The 19274-nt window shown below is 44.7% G+C and overlaps 1 protein-coding gene across 2 annotated transcripts in view; it reads left to right on the plus strand.

The window, feature by feature from the left end:
* WDSUB1 (WD repeat, sterile alpha motif and U-box domain containing 1) overlaps positions 1–18668 on the plus strand; it is an 885392-nt gene extending 866724 nt beyond the window's left edge. Inside the window, exons 11-12 of one of the 2 annotated variants that reach the window (XR_006365236.1) lie at positions 18333–18601; positions 18632–18668. Coding sequence is in view for 1 of the 2 variants with exons in the window: in XM_044074750.1 (XP_043930685.1) it covers positions 18333–18493 (161 nt within the window). In the remaining variant the exon portion in view is untranslated. Of the gene's footprint in view, positions 1–18332 lie in introns of both variants that reach the window. The other variant, XM_044074750.1, reaches the window with a different exon arrangement.
* The last annotated feature ends 606 nt before the right edge of the window (positions 18669–19274 follow it).

Below are 19274 nucleotides of genomic sequence, written 5' to 3' on the forward strand. Positions count from 1 at the left end.
TAATTTAATACTAACACACAAAACTATACACATCTTCAGATATTGAAGTTTTAGCCTCCTAACAGGAACAGATGTCCCAAACTGTCAGTCACACTCACAGAGTTGAATTAACCTAAAGGAAAGGTTATCCATGCTAAGATGCATGGTGCAACCTGTGCTTCTACTAAGTGATAACTGTTTTTTTCTTATCTTTACACCTCTCCCAGCTAGGAAAACCCCAGAATACTTTCAGAGAACATTATGTCCTAGCCAGTTACTCTCTTCTTTTTTTTCCCCAGCCAATCACTCTGTACCAGATTGTAAATAATTTCTCTTTATCAGATTGTCTGCATGGAGACATGAGAACCAGATATCCAATTTCTCATTATCAGATTGTCTCCATGGAGACATGAAGACCAGACAGTCAATTTGTCATCAGATTGTTTCCATGAAGACATGAGGGCCCGATACAGAATTGCTACTAAGCATACATTAATTTGCTAGAGAAAAGCCTGATAATATTCAATATTCTTCTTTTCATTTACTTCCTTTCTCTTAAAACTTGTTACCAAATCAATCTAAGGTCCTTAATCCAGTGATTTCTCCGTGTAATAATGAAGAAAATCACTTTATTTTTTTCTTTTGCCATGCTCTTTTAACCAGGCTTTTTTTACATTGCAGTGCCTACATTTCTTAAAACTGAACAAGGAGAGAGAAGGGAGAAAGAAGGGTGGAAAAGAACAGCACCACCTATTTACAGTCCCCATTACACCTACAAATAACTGAGAAAACATTATAGCATGCAAAGAAAAACATACACCACAAAAATAGTACTATTAAGAAAAAGTCCAATATTTCCAGATATTCTTATTGTCATATTTCACAAATATAATTATTGCATTGTAATCCCACATTGTTACTGGTTTTATTACTGTTCATCTCCATCTCTCATATCCTCTCTCTGCTTCATTTCCAACATACTCTTGATTCTTCTAGTCGACTGTCATGCTCCCTTCTTTCTTTCCAACATTTTCCGTTGAAACAGTGGAAAAGGTTTCACAGATACAATCTCTCTATGGTCTTTATTACCAGAAGAACAATCCTGTTTCACAGCTCCCTTTTTGTTGGGCAAACATTTGTATTTCCTCCTTAACATGTATTTCATCAAAAAATGATTTTGTCCCTCCAGGGAAGAATACCTAGCACTGGTAGAGTTTTTAGTAGAATCTAGAAGAGAAGCTGCTGTTAAAAAAGGGATGATAAGTAGAACATATAAACATTGTATGATAACTATAAGAATCGATCAGAGGAGGTTAGAAAGAATTGGGAAGAGAGATTGGATGAGCAATTCACAAAGAAACAATGGGGGTATATATGTATGTCTCCAAAATATGCAACAAAGTGTAGAATATTTAGGATCTGTGTTTGAAAGTGTTTACATAGGTATTTTATACCCAATGTAGACTCCAAAGAATTTTTCCTCAGGTAGACAGCAAATGTTAGAGATGTGACAGGGAAGAAAGGTAACTGGGAACATATTTTTGGGAGTGTAATGAGTTGGCAGACTTTTAAAAATTCCCTGCAGACTACTGTATCAGAAATACCAGGTTGGCAAAATGGCATAACTGAGGATTTTTTTTTTTCAGCTATGATACAGTCAGAATTGCCTAGACATAGTAAGGCCTTGCTGAGTCTAATTATGGTGGCTGACAAAAAAAAGCAATTACTAGAAAATGAAAATCAAAGTGTAAACCAACTGCACTAGAATGGGAAATTTAGAAAATGGAAGGAGCAAATTAAATAGGAAAAATGGGAATTGTGGGAACAATACATACAGAATAATGTGTTGGAGAAGGAATGACATGTAAAAGAAGACATGATTTGAATGAGCTATGTAATGCTTGACTGACAATGACTGGATGGATTATAAGTGCTGTATACTGTTTGGAACTAAAAATATGTCAGCATGGTTTGTTTTCAAATATATAAATATATGATTGTCTATGTCATAAGTGATAATTTAATAATGATATATCTGAAGTAGTTAACTTCATTTTTCGGCTGATGGGTCACACTGTTGTTTGCCTGGATGTTCCCCATCTATCTTTACAGTGCAGTGTGTGCACCGGATTTAACCCCTGGGCCTTGAAAGAAAGGAAGGCCAACCTGGTTGCAAAAGGCCTTCTACCTGTTTCCTCTCTGGACTCGTTGGCCTTGGCTCCTGCAGCAGCTGTTCATCCTCCCCCTCAGGATATGGACAGGGTGATGAGGAGATTTATTCGGACCCAAATCCAAATGGGAGTCTTGTCAGGCCCCTCTCCCTCTGGAGGGTGGACCTCCATGCCCTTCTTTCATCCAATTTCTCCTTCCCTGATCCAGCCTGCGGTTTTGGGGTTTATGGATCCGAGGATCTTCGGAGCTGTGGGTTCGGCGCCAGCAGTTCCTCCAACCTAGACTCCGGCAATTACCTTGAGTTCCTCGGATCCGACTAGTTCGGATCCGAGCAACATTCTGGGCCAAGGACGGGGAGTCGGATCTGAGGGAATGGAGGTGTCTTTGGCTCCGACTTTGTCGGATCCGAGCCATTCCTTTGGAGATCCGGCTACTCCAGCCTCAACCCCGATCCTCACAGCGGACCCGGGGAGAGCTTCCTCCTTGTTGGGTGCTGAGGAGGTTTGTTCTCCATCGGCATTCAATGTGGTGGAGAGGGTTCTTTCCCAAGGATCGAGACCCCAGCCTATTTCCTTGGATTCCACCCAGACTCCCTTGGATTCGCTTATGACTCTCTTCAGCTTGTCCCAGGGACAGCCTGTGCTAGAGGACCCCCCCAGGCGGTTCCCCTGGAGGAACCCCCTGTGGCTCACTAGTCCTCTGGAGTCCTACTGAAGAAGGTCCCCGTAAGCACATGTGTAAAAGGAAGCACCTGGACTCCCCCGAGTCCTTGACAGAAGACACTGATTTAGATGAAGGAGAAGGTTCCCCCAGGTCACCTCTCGAGGATGTCTCCTTTCGAGATATCATGGAGATCCTCCCCCAGAGGGGAGGTTGGTCAGCCCCAAAACCTTCTACTGATGAATCAGTGTTCCTGGAGGCTGTTGGCATGGGCCCATCTACGTCCTTGGTGTCCCCTCTTGCAGATCCCTTAGTGGATCTTATCATCACACGGGCATGGAAGGAGCCTGACACCATAGAGCTGATACAAAAATGCCCGGAAAGATTTCTCTCTCCACCCTCAGACAGACAGGCCTGGTACAAAGGATCCCCTGTGGATGCTATGGTGGTTGCAGCAGCCACCAAGAGGGAAATGGCACAGGAGAGTTCCTCGGTCCACCCTCCGGACAAGGAGCCCAGGGCGATGGATCAATTTGGGAAGCAAGTGTATTCTTCAGCGACATTTTCCATCCGAACGCTGAACTATTTGGCACGCGTTATATGACTGCAGCGAGACCCAGTCATGGAGTTAGCTGAGTCACCCCCAGAGTCTTTGTCGCCGGAGGACAAGCGTCTGTTCTCCGTGAAAATGTTGACACTGAAATTAGTATCGTACATATCTATGCACCTCCTTTCCCATGCTATGGAAGGAGCGACTAGGGCAGCTGGGACTGGCGTGGCTATGAGGCGACACACTTGGCTCAGACTGTGTCAATTCGTGCACCCCTTCAAGACGTCTTTCACAAATGCTCCCTTCAATGGTTCTCTTTTTGGAAAGACTGTACGTGACATCCATGTCCAGAGCGAAAAGGATGGGAAGACTTTGTCTGCCATCAGTGTCCGCTTCTCTAGCCCTCAAAGATCCTTTTCTATAAATCAGAGAGGGCAAAAGAAGATGTGGTTCTGAAAATCACAGTTTTCCCAGGACTCTCAGGGCAACTCATCCCCTAGAGGCAGAGGGGGACAAGACAGATGCCGCCCCAGAGGCAGATGGGGTCCGAGAAACTTTGGGTCTAGGGAACCCTTCTCGGACAAGCCCATGCAGCAACATTGAAGGGTTGCCCATCTGTCCTATTTTGGAGGCAGTCGGGGGAAGATTATCGTTGCACCCAATGGTTGGGAGTCCATAGCTGTAGATCGTTGGGTGCTTCAAATAATATCTAGAGGCTACACCATCCCGTTTGTTACCTCTCCCATCCAACCGAAGCACCTCCCAGATGTTTTACCTGCTCAAAGGGAGACAGCAGCACTGGAGATTTCCAAGCTGCATCACAAACGAGCCATCAAACCGGTCCACCCCTGATCAGTCCAGATCAGGTGTTTACTCCAGGTTCTTTTTAGTGCCAAAAAAGACTGGGGACCACAGACCCATTTTGGACCTGTCAGCTTTAAACCTGGCTTTCGCCAAGCAGAAATTCTAGATGGTCACCCTACAGTCCATTCTACCTTATCTTCGAGACTGGATGTGCTCGATAGACCTCCAGGACACTTACTACCACATCAAGATTTGCAGAAGCTCCAGGAGGTTACTTTGCTCCCGGCTGGGAGCCAGTCATTTCCAGTTCAGAACCCTACCCTTCGATCTCACCACAGCCCCCAAGGTGTTTACCAAGGTAATGACAGTCGTAACGGCTCACCTGAGGCTTCAGGGAATTCAGGTATTCCCTTACCTAGACGATTTATTCCTCACTGCTTCCACCAAGCGTCTTCTTTGCCTAGCCAAAGATTCCTTTCTTCATCTTGTGGTCCAGCTAGGGATTACTATCAATGTTTCCAAGTCCCTCTTGGACCCGGTGCAGATCTTGGACTTTATCAGGGCACGGCTGGACACCCTTTGACTGAAAGTCTTCCTAACTCCAGACAGGGTCCAGAGCCTACAGGCCATTATATCAGTAGTGTTTGGCCCCAGGTTACCAAAGTCGGGTGACGTTCTCAAAGCTCTGGGTTCTATGGCTGCAGCAATATTGATCCTCCCCTGTGCGCATCTTCACATGTGTGTTCTCCAATGGACTCTAGCTGTACAATGGTCTTGGCTAGACTTCCCCATGGAACATCCAATTCAAATCAGCAAAGCCTGCAGGGTGTCACTTCTCTGATGGCTCTAATTGCTGGAGATCTTAGCGGGACACCCATTCGTTTCACCCACAGCCCAAGCCACAATGACCATGGATGCCTCCCAGCTCAGGTGGGAGGGCACTATCTGGGGAGGATGGTCCAAGGCACGTGGTCCCAGATCGAGACCAGATTGCATATCAGTGTTCTGGAGATGAGAGCAGTGCTTTTAGTGTTGCAGGCCTTACACATTGCTGTTCCTCTGGGGACGATTGCAATTCAGTCAGACAACATGTCGGTTGTCTGGTACATCAACAAACAGGGAGGAACCAGATCTTACCCTCTGTGTCGGGAGGCCATGAGAGTGTGGGAGTGGGTGATCTCCACCAGTCGATTTCTGATTGCAACGCACATCCCGGGATGCTCCAACATTTTAGCAGACAGATTGAGTTGGGCTATTCTAATGTGAAACGAGTGGTCTCTGAAACAATTGATAGTGGAGGAAATCTTCCATGCACGGGGTCAGCCTTGCTGCGATCTCTTCCAACGTGAAGTGCAGGGAGTTCTTCGCATCTCCTTCCAACGTGAAGTGCAGGGAATTCTTCGCTCTGATCCCCTCACCAGGGGATCTCCCTAGAGATGCTCCAGTCCATGCTTGGCCTCCCGGGTTACTGTATGCTTATCCCCCATTACCTCTCATTCCAAAGTTTCTCCAGAAAGCTTGCCAACTGGGGTGCAAAGTGATCCTCATTGCCCTGTTCTGGCCTCGTCAGATGTGGTTCCCCTTCCTCTGGTCTCATGTTCTAGCTCCTCCTTGGATTCTTTATCCCTGCCCGGATCTAATTTCCCACTCCTCGGGTACTTGTCTGCCCAACCTGGACAGCCTCAAGCTGATGGCTTGGTTGCTCCAGTTCCTTTGATTGCCAGGACTCCTGGTCTTTCATCTTCAGTAAGAACTATTCTGGTGGCATTCCATAAAGCCTCCACTAAGAAGATTTACCTCAGTAAATGGAAACGATTTTCTATTTGTGCTTCTCAGAGAAACCTGGATCCTTTTAAAGCCCCTGTTCCTGCAGTGTTGGATTTCTTAGCCTATATTTTTCAGCAAGGGGTTAGTTCCTCCACTGTGAAGGTGCAACTGGCAGCTATCTCGAATTTCCACGTCGGCGAAAACATGAATGCCCTGGCCTCTTCTAGACTGTGTAAGACCTTTCTGAAAGGTACCTTTCTTTTGCGTCCTCCAGTTAAGGACTCCGTTCCCCCTTGGGACTTTACCTTGGTTCTGCATGCTTTAGTTGCTTCCCCCTTTGAACCTGCAGCGTCAGTAGATTTGAAATTCTCATCATGGAAGACAGCCTTCCTAGTGGCCATTACTTTGGCTAGGAGGGTTTCTGAGATTCAAGCTTTGTCTGCCATGCCTCCTTACTTGATCTTCCATAAGGACAGGGTTTCTCTCCGTACAAACCCTTCCTTCTTACCAAAAGTGGCTTCTGAATCAAACATTAATCAAACAATTAACCTACCTGTTTTCTTTCCAAATTTTCAGAACAAGAGCGTATATAAACTGCATTTGCTAGATGTTCATAGACAACTTTGTTTCTATTTACACAGAACAAAGCCCTTCCATTAGTCTGACCAGTTATTTGTGTCCTTTTCTAAACCCTTTCTGGGTAAGGCCATCTCCAAAGTTTCCTTAGCTAGATGGATTACACAATGTATTTTACAGATTTATAAGGACAAAGGTCTGTCCCCACCTGGTCCTGTTAAAGCGCATTCTACCAGATCTATGGCGACTTCGGCTGCTTTTTGGTCTAGAGTTTCACTGGATGACATTTGTGTGGCAGCAACTTGGGCAAGGTCACATACCTTCATTTCTCATTATAAGTTGGATTTGATCTCCAGAGGGAGAGCATCCTTCAGCTCTGCGGTGCTCAGGAATATCCTTCCATGAGGGCCTCCCACCCTCCTTCCCCCGAACCTGTTCAGGGTTTATTGTAAAACTGAGTTGCTGATTGGTTTGAGTAGAGGCAAACTCGATCTGAGGGAAGGTAGGAGATGGTGATGGATTATGGGTAAGGGGAGGAACTTGGAGCTCTGAGCAGATGCTTGAAAAGTTGTCGGCTCTGTTCCGATATGGATCCGAATACCCACAGGTTGCAGAAAAATGAAGTGGAACTACTCGGATAGAACGTTATGGTGAGTACATAATTTATTTTTCTTGTTTAAAAAAATTGCACAGTCGCACATCATAAGGACATGTCATGTCACTTTTGGAAAATATTAAGTCAGGGACTGACATCCATCTGGAGCTGTATCCAGGGCCGGTGTTAGCATTTTGGGGGCCCCCAGCAAATGTCAAGCTGGGGGCCCCCTCGCCACTTCCAGTCTAAGTATCACCCTGTCACTGCCACTCTTTCCTTTTAGTTCATGCTGCAGGCTTTAGGAGTAGTACACACAGATTGACCTAGCTACAATGATGTTATTACAACAGGCCTACGTACTACACTATGTAGGCAAATCTCACAAAGGGACATTTACAGTTACTGGCATTTAGGTGTAATAATGATACATTACAACAACTCTATGTACAGGGCTGAACTAATGTGCAATGGAGTCCCAGGCACTGCTTACTGTTTCAGACCCCGCAAAAAAAAAAAAAAAAAAAAAAAAACCTTTAGAGCTCCCATTTGTTTCCCCATGTTGGGCTTCCCACATTATGCACATTACATTTTTTTCTTCCATTTCTCACATTTTACCTTTTTTCTTCAGCTTTTTCAAGAAGCTGTAAGTCTATATATGCTCTAAAGTGCTTTTTAATGTTTTTTTTCTTTTTACCCAATCATGGCTTGAACAGAAATTATGATTAAGGAAATAAATTCAATGTTGTTTTTCAGCTTTAGTTTTCCTTGCATCTTTTCAATATATTTTCTTGACCAAGACAGCACAGTAATAACCTAAATGGAAATAACTCAATTAAGTTGGTGCCCCCAGAAGCTATAGGGGTTGTAGATGCTCTGGGTTGCATTTCAGAGTACTTCCCAACCTTTTAATTCAAAAGTGGTCTAAACAAAAATCTCAAGTAAGAAAAAGAATTTCAGTCTTATTTTTTTCTTTCAGTGAAGACATAAGTTGTACCCAAGGCTTAAAATTCAAAGCTGACAAAAATAGTAGCTCAAAATAAATTAGCAAGTCAGTTGTGAGGATACACAGATCCCGTATAGGAATACTGCCCGCCTCCCTAATCCCCCAAAAAGACAGTCACTGCCTATGCAACCCTCTGGTGTTAGACTGGGATGAAAGCAGAGGTTCAAATGGCCACAGTCATGTATTTCAAACGACTGCTTTAACACACAAATATAGCATGCCATTTACTCCTCAATCCTAACTCCCAAAGGCAACCAGCTGTATATGTGCCTGATGTTTGATTGTGAGGAAAGTGAAACTAAATAATGACTGCAATAATGTATTCTACTTTGCTGCTACAAGGCAGTACACTGCCCATGCATGAGCTAAAGTAACTTTCTTTGTATACCTCTGAGGTCTGTTAGAAAAATATAGGAAAGGATGACTACCACAACTCCCAGCCCCCACATAACCTACTTTAAATTTCTGCACACAAATATCTGAGCAGGGATGCTTTAGAATGTTTGTGGTTGAGGGCAGTGGCCATCATCAGTTTTATCCTAACAGGGTCATATCACAATTCCATTCAGGCTAAAGAGTGCAATCAGAAAATGAAAGCATTTTTTCCTAATGTTTCCTCAACCAAAAACAGCTTTTACGGGGTCTTCAAAGTCAAGGATGATTAAGGGAGCCCCCTGTATCCATTTATACAATCTGGGGAATGGGGACCACCAGATTCCTAGAAGATCTAAATGTCTGAATGCTCTGTGACATATGCTATGCCTTACTTTTGAAATATAATCACTTGTTAGCTACATTTTTATTGATACCCAGAAGAATACTGTGCATATCCCAGCATTATTGTATGTGTGCATTGATAAAATCAAGTGATATTTTTTTCACACACAGACGTACATCACAGCAATGCTAATGAATGTGTGACACACCTTTTTAGTGGCTTCCATGTGGAACAGAGTGGAGCATGGAAATTTTTAATCCTCAAATGAGGAAGGATCCTCCTCATAATGAGGCACTTGCTAGGAGATATGCCTGAACTATTTGGAAAAGCTTCAGGAATGTCCTCATATTGTAGTTCTTATACATTAGTTACCTCTGTATGAGCTATACCCAGAACACATCCATGGGGAAGCTACTACCAGATTTCGAAAGCAGAAAGAGACAAGGCAATTCTAGTCGTGAGTTCATGTATTGGGTTCAAATTAAGTACGCCCCCTTCCCCGCACACATTCAACATCCCCACACATGCACACTCCACCAAAACCAGCGCCGCCACCACTATCACAACCATACCTCTCAACCTTTTAGTGCAAAACCTGAACAAATCTTGACAAAATTGGGAGACAAAGGCCCAAAAATAGGGACAGATTTTCAGTATTGCTCTTGTAAGCTTATAAAGTTGCTAGAGTAACAGGGTTTGCATTAACATACATTTTCTGAAGGATATGAAATCTGAAATAACTCTTGTCTTGTGGAAATGCGTGAAGTATTTCCTAGTTCTCTTCTAAACACCCCCTTCCCAAAAAGATCCTATAACAACATCTAAAAAAAAAGAACTTCATATTATGGTTTCTATAGTCTGCTGATAAATTTAAAAATGGAACTGGTGAAGAATGTGGACAGTCCTACAAAGTCTCAAGTTTCAATAAGCAAAAAAATCCTCTCTGAGCATATGAAAAGAAAGCACTCCTTGCAGTGACTCCAATGTTGAACAATCCTGACAGTTCATTTCCAAGCTATGCATGCACGCATATCACAAAACATGGCGAGTTACCTATGCAATGGACGTTTGGCAGAAGAAGAGCCCTTTTATGTGTGTGGGAAGAAATATTTATCCATCAGTCAACGATTTGGTTGCAGACTGGCTACCCTGGGGCTCGATGTTTGAGGAGCTAAACTGCACAGACTTAAGAATATACCTTTCTTGGACAATTACGTTTACTCTCCGTCCTGTTGTTTGTATTTTCCCACAAATAATCCAGCAGTTAATTTGTGTAGACCAGCCGAAGCAAAAATGTTGCGTAAACTAGTTGGAGTCTGATTCATCTTCTTCAAAAAATCGGTGCCCGAGTTGGCTAATCTGTCACTTGTGAGCAGCTGGAGGTAGTGGTTGCGGATTTTGTTTGCGACGGTTGGCCAAAAGATGCTGAAGTGAATCTAATTGCATTCTTTACGGAGTCCAATACTTATAGCAACTTTTTCTAATATGTTTTACTCAATCTTTTATTACGGAGATCTGAAAGTCAGTGCTGGAAATATTATTTCTTGTAAAGTATTTATTTTCCACTGTTGTCTCCCTCGCCAGTCACTTGTTTTGATGCGTTCCATTTTGGGTATGATTCCTACAGCCAATTAGATCCCTTGCTTCACTGAAGCGGACCTGATTGAGAGCAGCTAACAAGCAAAGCAAGGGACCTGATTGGCTGCAGCCATCAAGGAAGCAAGTTCTTTCAGGGGGTGGGGGGGAGGCAGAATCGCGCGACAGCACTGCCGAATGAACAGGCGATTTTGAAACCTGCTGCTGCTTCATATGGGGGCCCTCGTACTTGGGGAGATAATCGGGGGGCTTCCCGTGGCCGCGGGTTTGGCGGGTGCTTAACGCCGGCTATGGCTGTATCCCAGCCAGATTTATAATTTATGCAGCAGTGGCCCTGTACCTGAACATATACTGTTATGCTGATTGTAGTCGTATACCTGTACTTTACTAACAGTGGAACGCATTCTGTAAGTCAGGTTTATAGGTAAGTACTTGCCTAGCTGCATTGTGGGCCATTTTAAGTCTAGCCAATTTCCCTTTCATATTTGATAATCAAACTCTGTACCTTGTGACTGTGAGGTAAACACCTTAACCATTATACCAACCCCCTGTCAATTATCTGCATACATGACTCCTAACTGCAATTATATCCCACTTGAAATAGCAGCAACAGTAATATACCTTACCAGCAGCACCCTTTTCAGCAATAAAATTATCAGTTGTCATTCTACCACTTTAAAAAAATCATTAAAGAAAAAAATGCCCAGTCATCTGGACCAAGCTTCTACCATGAGAAAGCATAACACAGTTCCAAGCATCACATGTGCTTGTTGCTGCAGTCGCAAAAGTTACCCATTATATTCAAAGTAATGGGTTGGCTATAAAGCTTGACACTTTTTTTTCTGTAGAGAAGCAAACTGCCTTGTTCTCCCAACACCCCATGGAGCTGATATGTATATACTAGTGGAGAAAGGAGAACAGACCCCAAAACAGTACAGAGCTGTCATGGGCATTCATTTATTTCACTATTAACACAAATGAGTGAAGTGATTTCAAAGATTTCACACATCAAGAACACACAGAGAGAAGCCCTCCCCTGAAGAGTAATATGTCCTTACCTGCCTGCTAGTTGCAGTTTCTTACTCCCCAACTCAGCTGCTCCTGTGGATTTTTTTGTTTGCAATTAGTAACACATAGTGAACCATTTATGTCACAATGGGATAATACTAACCTGTATTAAAACGTGGTAGGGTGTATAATTTCCACCTCCGTTTCTACTTCCTACTGTGCTGTCCTTTATGCAGTTATTTATATGTAGGAGACAGGTCACTTTGCTATCCTTTATGCACCTGTTTATATGTAGGAGACAGGTCACTGTGCTGTCCGTTGTGCACCTGTTTATATGTAGGTATATAGCATTAATAGGCAGTCCATTGTATACCTGCTGTTCATATGAAAGTTTATTGAAATTTACTCCCCATAAGTACAGGTTAATTGATTATGGGAGACTGATGTATTAAAATCAGTGTTTCAAACTGATCCACTTAGAATAGGTTTGACTTACTTCTAAGCCAGCAACAGTGTGGAGTTTAGTGTTGTACTGTACAGAAATCACAAGCATACTTGGTTATTATAGTGCATCTTTTTTTTTAATAAAGTGATGTTAAGTTGTCAATCTCGCCTTCATTCTTGCTGGATGGGTTCGGAGCCGATCCTCGCCTCCGACTCGGCACTTGCTAAGCTCGAGAGCTAAATTTTACCAGCTCGAGGCAACCCTATATCCCATGATGCAAGGCGGAGATTACCCAGATCTCGTTTGCCACTTTGCTAACGAGGTGCCTTCTTTTACCAGCTCTTGGTAAGTGAACTTTTCAGAGACTTTTCGTCTACCCCCCCTTTACTTTATATTTATATATTATATTGTTGTTAATTATCGACTCACCTTAGCCCTGTTCCCGTCAGTTTTCCCTTCTTTTTGACTAAATATTCCCTTGTCCCTAGTCAGGCCTTAGGCCTTCCCCTCCCTAAATTTTTTCCTGTCAGGGATTGTTTGTGTGTGACTGTGTGTTTTCCCTGGTTAATTTAATTTAATTAATTTAATTTAATTTGTTTGACTGAGTGTTTTTTGTGTGTGATTGTGTTACTATTGTTCATCGACACAGTTATGTCGAAGGACACTAGGGTCTCAGGCTTCAAGAAGTGTGGCTCATGCTGTCAGAAGTTGTCTCTGACAGACAGTCACACTTCTTGTGTTTATTGCCTGGGACCTTCGCACCTGCAGGACTCTTGTGCTATCTGTCATGCTTTCAGCCCAAGAGTCCTGCAGGAACGAAAAAATAAACTCATATTAAGGGGCTTATTAAAGCCCGAGAGCTCCCCGACTAAGTCGGTGCCGGGGAAGCCCTCGAAACCTGTTAAGCCTTCGGCTCAAGCTTCTAAGCCATCGGCTTCAGGTCCTTCCTCACCAGGCTCGAGATCGGCTCTGACCGGAGCCGATCTTTCCATGCCAGTCTCAGTATCGGCTCCATCCGGCGCTGATACTACCAGATCCAGACACTCAGTGTCGGCTCCGGCTGGAGCCGACGTATCTTCGGCTCCGATGGCTCCATTGATCTCAAAAAAGAGATCTCGATCCCCTTCAGTGGAATCCATACATTCGGCTCCGAGATCACCTTTGCTCTCGGAGCGGAGCCATCGGAGCAGATCTTCTCGGTCATCCAGGCTATCTGATCACGACTTTGAGAGAGTGGTGAGTAGACTATTAAAGTCTCAGGCATTGGCCCAAATACTCCATAGCCCATCTCAACAGACGGTAGCTATATCACATCCACTGAGCATTCCTCCTCCGACTCTCTTACAGAGTTCGGAGCCGGAGCTCCTCGGAACCGGTACCGTTGTGACTTCGGAGCCGATACAACCCCTTTCGGATCCGTCACCCTCGGCTCCGATTTCCTCCTTGAGACCTTCATTGGAGGGATCCGGGCGTCTAGTCTCTCTCGTCGGCTCCGAGGGGGCGAGTGGCATCGGACCCTTGTCCGACCCCGTTCTCCCTCTCGGAGCTTCGGCGTTGGTGAGCTCGGCCCCGACATCTGCCTCGGAGCCTTCCCTCTCGGTGAGGCCTGGGGTTCCTATCTCTTCGGAGAGGGAACTTTCTGGTCTCTCTGACGGGGGAGCCTTCGAGGTGATGAGGAGTGTACTAGCCCCTGGGCTTAGTCAACAGACAGTTCCATCAGCTCCTCCCACTACAGTGCCTGCTGACGTCTCTTCCCACTCTCTTGCTCCCGGACCCAGAGATCCAACGCCTCAGGTTTCCCCATTGGGAATATCCTCCTCTTCCGAGGCTTCTCCTGATCCGTCAGGAGAACCTCCGTGTAAGAGGACATGTAAGAGGAAACATTTAGACTCCCCTGAGTCTATTACATCTGATACTGACTTGGATGAGTTGGAGGGATCCCCAAGGTCCTCCTCTGAGGATGTCTCTTTCTCAGACATCCTTGAACTCCTTAAGCAGAGGAGGAACTGGCCCTCCCTTAATCCCTCCAAGGACGAGTCAGTATACCTGGAGGCATTCGGATCTCGAACCTCCACCTCCTGGGTGTCTCCGCCTTTTGACCCTCTTATGGATGTAGTGGCTCGGAAGGCGTGGATGGCCCCAGATTTGGTGGAACCTATTCCTAGGAGGCCTTCTAAATTTATTATGGCCCCACCAGATAGGCAGTATTTGACAAAAGGTGTCCCGGTTGATGCCATGGTGGTAGCTGCAGCCACCAAGAAGGAATTAGCTGATCCTTCAGTACCTGTCCATCCTCCTAATAAAGATTCTAGGACTATGGACAGGTACGGCAAGCGGAATTTTTCTTCAGCGACCTTTGCCATGTGATCGCTGAACTGCTTGTGTCACTTCACCCGCCTTCAAAGAGATGTTCTTAAAGAGTTGGGAGAAGTTTTACAGGATCCGTCAGCTGCTGGGTCTCAGGATAAGATTAGCTCACAGCTAGGAATCCTTAACTCCATCGTTAACTCCTCCATGCAGCTCATTTCTTATGCAGCCGATGGAGCGAGTAGGGCCGCAGGCACAGGAGTGGCTTTAAGGCGTCAGTCCTGGATGCGGCTTTGTAATTTTGCAGACCCCTTCAAGGCATCCTTCACAAACTCCCCTTTTGATGGTTCGACCTTGTTCGGACCCCAAGTGAAAGACACTTTGACTAGATGCGAACAAGATGGCAAGACTCTTTCTGCCGTAGGAGTCCGTTTCTCCACCCCTACAAGACCTTACCCAAGAGGTCAGAAGGGAGGGAAAATGTGGTTCCGCAAATCTCAAGGAGTCACGCCTGATGCATGAGGTCAGTTTACCCCCAGAGGCAGAGGGGGTAACAACAACAGACGCCGCCCTAGGGGCAGAGGGGGTCCGCAGAATCAGGGTAGCAGAGAGCCTCTTTCTGACAAACCCTTCCAGCATCCCTGAGATGTTGCCCGATTGTCCACCTTCGGAGACAGTTGGGGGAAGATTATCGCTGTACCCAATAGCCTGGCTTTCCCTTTCTCAAGACAAATGGGTACAGTCGATTATATCCGAGGGTTACAAAATTCCCTTTATTCAAACCCCAATTCAGCAAAAGGGAACCCTTCCAGACGTTCCACCCGGTCTAAGGGAACTAGCAGTACCAGAGATATCAAGACTGCTAGCAAAAAGAGCCATCCAGCCAGTCCCAGCAGACCAAATAGGATCTGGAATCTACTCAAGGTTCTTTTAAGCTCCAAAAAAGACAGGGGATTGGAGACCAATATTAGATCTGAGCAAACTAAACAAGTTTGTAAAGAAAACAAGATTCCGGATGGTTATGCTTCAGTCCATTCTACCATTTCTGGGCAAGGACAATTGGATGTGCTCGGTAGATCTTCAGGATGCGTACTATCACATAAAACTTCACAGGTGCTTCAGAAGATTTCTCCGCTTTCGGCTGGGGTCCAGTCACTTCCAATTCAGGACCCTGCCCTTTGGACTCACTACAGCCCCCAGAGTGTTCACCAAATGTATGGCAGCAGTTACGGCTCACCTGAGACGTCAAGGATTCCAGGTGTTTCCATATCTAGACGACTGGCTCCTCACTGCCACCACCAGGCATCAACTTCTCCAGGCCAGAGATTACACCATTCATATTTGCAGAGGGCTAGGGATTTCTATAAATTTCGAAAAATCTACCTTGTCGCCTTGTCAATCTATTACTTTTATAGGCGCAAAATTGGACACCGTACAACTTTCAGCAAAGTTAACAGACCAAAGGATCTTCAACATTCAAAGTCACGTCCAGGTGATTCTTCTCAGCTACAAAATTCAGGCCAGATTTGCTCTGAAAGTATTGGGTCTTATGGCGGCCGCCATAACACTTCTTCCCTTCGCCCGTTTTTACATGCATCTTCTACAATGGATGCTATTCGCCCAATGGTCCTTTCAACAACTACCCATGCATCACAGGATCATAATCACTCCAACTTGCAAAAGGCATCTGACCTGGTGGATATCGTCCCCTCAAGTCCATCAGGACAGACCCTTTGTTCCTCCTGCCCCGGTCGCCACGGTTACATCGGATGCCTCCCTGATCGGGTGTGGGGGGCATTATCAGGGCAGGATGGTCCATGGCACTTGGCAACCTTACGAATACCATCTGCACATAAATGTCCTAGAGATGAGAGCAGTGCTTTTAACGTTGCAAGCCCTCAACGACTCTCTTCCCCTGGGAACTATTGCAGTCCAAACGGACAATATGTCCGTAGTGTGGTATATCAACAAACAGGGCGGAACCAAGTCCTATCCACTGTGTCGAGAGGCTCTCAGACTTTGACAATGGGCAATCTCTTCTCAGCGGTTTCTGATAGCAACGCATATCCCCGGGAAATCCAACATCATAGCGGACAGGTTGAGCAGAGATATTCTCATGCCCCACGAGTGGTCTCTCAAACAATCAGTGACGGAAGAGATTTTTCAGGAGTGGGGCCTTCCTTGCTGCGACCTTTTTGCTACACCTCAAAACAGCAAATGCCCAGACTTCCTCTCTCTCTTCCCCCTTCCAGGCCATCCCCCCAGAGACGCTCTAACCCAAGATTGGCCCCGGGGACTTCTTTATGCCTTTCCCCTCTTTCCACTGATACCTCAAGTAATTCAGAAAGCAACCGCCTTGAGAGCCAAGTTGATTCTCATTGCCCCTTATTGGCCTCGACAGATATGGTTTCTGTTCCTACATCGTTATCTCTTGGTACAGCCATGGCATCTGGACCCGGTTCCAGATCTTCTGACCCACCAGTCGGGGCAGCTGCACCAATCCATGCCTTCTCTTAACCTCACTGCTTGGTTGCTCCACTTCCATCCTTAGCCAGGCTTCCTATGATTTCTAATCCCGTCCGGGATATCATAGTAGCTTCCCTAAAATCTTCTACCAGAAGGATTTACACTAATAAATGGCAACGTTTCTCCTTCTGGGCAAAAGCTAGGAACATAGACCCCTATACTGCTCCGATTCATTCGGTCTTGGACTTCCTAGCTGAGATTTTTCATTCAGGATCCTCTTCCTCCACAGTAAAAGTTCAGCTGGCAGCCATTTCGAATTTTCATATAGGCCTTTTGGACCACAACATTATGTCACATAAACTTTGCAAGGCATTCCTTCGAGGTATCTTTTTACTTAAACCTCCGATTAGAGACCCCCCCACCACAGTGGGATCTAAATTTAATTTTAACATCCTTGATTCTCCCCCCTTTCGAACCTGCGGCTGCCTGTTCGTTGAAATTTCTTTCTTGGAAGACACTCTTTCTAGTCGCCATTACTTCTGCCAGGAGAGTATCTGAGCTTCATGCTCTCTGCATTCGTCCTCCCCACTTCATTTTCCACAAAGACAGGGTATCTCTAAGGACTAATCCATCTTTCTTACCCGAAGTGGCATCGCAGATGAACCTAAATCAATCCATTGATCTTCAAGTGTTTTTCCCAAATTATTCTGATAGAGCGGAACAAAAATTACATTGTCTTGATGTTCACCGCCAGCTCAGATATTATCTAGACAAAACTAAACATTTTAGGAAATCTGATCAACTGTTTCTATCCTATGCAGAGAACAGGAAAGGCCTTCCAGTTTCCAAGGTGACTTTATCTAGATGGCTGTCTTCTGTGATTACTTACATTTATCAGCTCAGAGGCAAAGAGTTGATTTCTAGGCCAAAAGCCCATTCTACCAGAGCTCTAGCTACATCTACAGCTTTTCAGGCTAGACTTCCAATAGACACTATTTGTGCAGCAGCCACATGGGCCTCTCCTCATACCTTTATTTCACATTACAAATTAGATTTGGTCTCCAGAGACAGAGCGAATTTTGGTTCCACCGTTCTCCAGAGTCTGTTCCATTGAGCCACCCAGGATAGAGGTGCTAGGGAATCGGTCCCATCCAGCAAGAATGAAGGCGAGATTGACAACTTAACATTAAGAAGTTATGTACCTACCATAACGTTCCATGTTAGTTGTCTTCTCTCGCCTTCTTTCTTGCGTCCCGCCCTCCATCCCCCTAGCCTGGTCAGACCGAGAAGATTATGCCTCTTCTATTAAGAGGCTTTGTCCTTTTTTCTAGCTAATCAGCTTCTAGTGTCACTAGATTAGGTTGATCCTTTTCAGAGGATTATGATGATTATGATTGTCATTTTTAGTATTGTTACTTTTCTTCCTCCTTTACAGTTGGAAGAATATATTCCTAATTTCCTTAGCTACCAAACGAGATCTGGGTAGTCTCCACCTTGCATCATGGGATATAGGGTTGCCTCAAGCTGGTAAAATTAGCTCTCGAGCTTAGCAAATGCCGAGTCGGAACCGAGGATCGGCTCCGAACCCATCCAGCAAGAAAGAAGGCGAGAGAAGACAACTAACATGGAACGTTATGGTAGGTACATAACTTCTTATTTACTAATTTGTACTGTTTTCTTTTGCAGATGGCTATTCTTATGAAAGACTAGCAATTACAGACTGGATTGGCACCAGAAAACGTACAAGTCCCATGACTAACCTTCCTCTGACATCATGTTTGCTTACACCTAACCGGACATTAAAAATGGCTATTGATCGCTGGCAGGAATCCCAGCAAACAAAATGAAATGCACAAATGTTTATAATATATAAATAGAGAAGTAAATTGAAAATCACTGGATTGAATTTAATGTATTTTGCATTTCTAAACAATAATGTGCCATCCTATTTTCAAATTATGGATGTATCCTTAGCACTTGAATAAAAACTATAGATAATAAAGCTACTCTGCTATTGCAAAATACTAAGGTTATAGAAGCCATGCGTTATACCTGGCCAGTGGCTTTAGTTTTGCAGGTTCTGTAAAGACAGACATAAAAGGGCTAACCCAAAAATTTCTAAAAGAAAACCTCCAAACACAGACAAGGGAGTATAACAAAAGTGAGCCTACTTGTACTCTTCCCAAAAGAGCTGCCGTTATGTTCACTCCAGCTAAGGATCACACTTCAGTTTTTCTCTTTTCCTACCTGAAGTATTTTCCGATGTGTGTTTGTGTATGTTATGGAGACATGGGAGTTAAAGATTAAATGAGTCAGGGACAGATACCTTTTTTTTTTTTTTTTTATGGTCATCCTGAAATTGAAGAGTTATATACATCTGATATTTACAATTGTTTGCTCCTTAATTGTATTTCAGTTACTGACTAGCTGTGGCAGCAGCAATCAAAATACAGTTAAGGAGCAAACAGTTGTAAATGCCAGATAGCTATGGCAACAAGCATGGCCAGGGTGGTGCAGCAGTTAGCATTGTCTTCTCACAGCAAGAGGCTCTCCAGTTCGATTCTCAGCTGGTGTGCCTTCTGTGTGGAGTCTGCATGTCCTCCCTGTGGTCGAGTGAGGTTTAGAAGA

This window comes from Protopterus annectens, chromosome 6.part0 (genome assembly GCF_019279795.1).
Source record: "Protopterus annectens isolate FY-2018-M chromosome 6.part0, PAN1.0, whole genome shotgun sequence".
Taxonomy (NCBI): Eukaryota; Metazoa; Chordata; order Ceratodontiformes; family Protopteridae; genus Protopterus; species Protopterus annectens.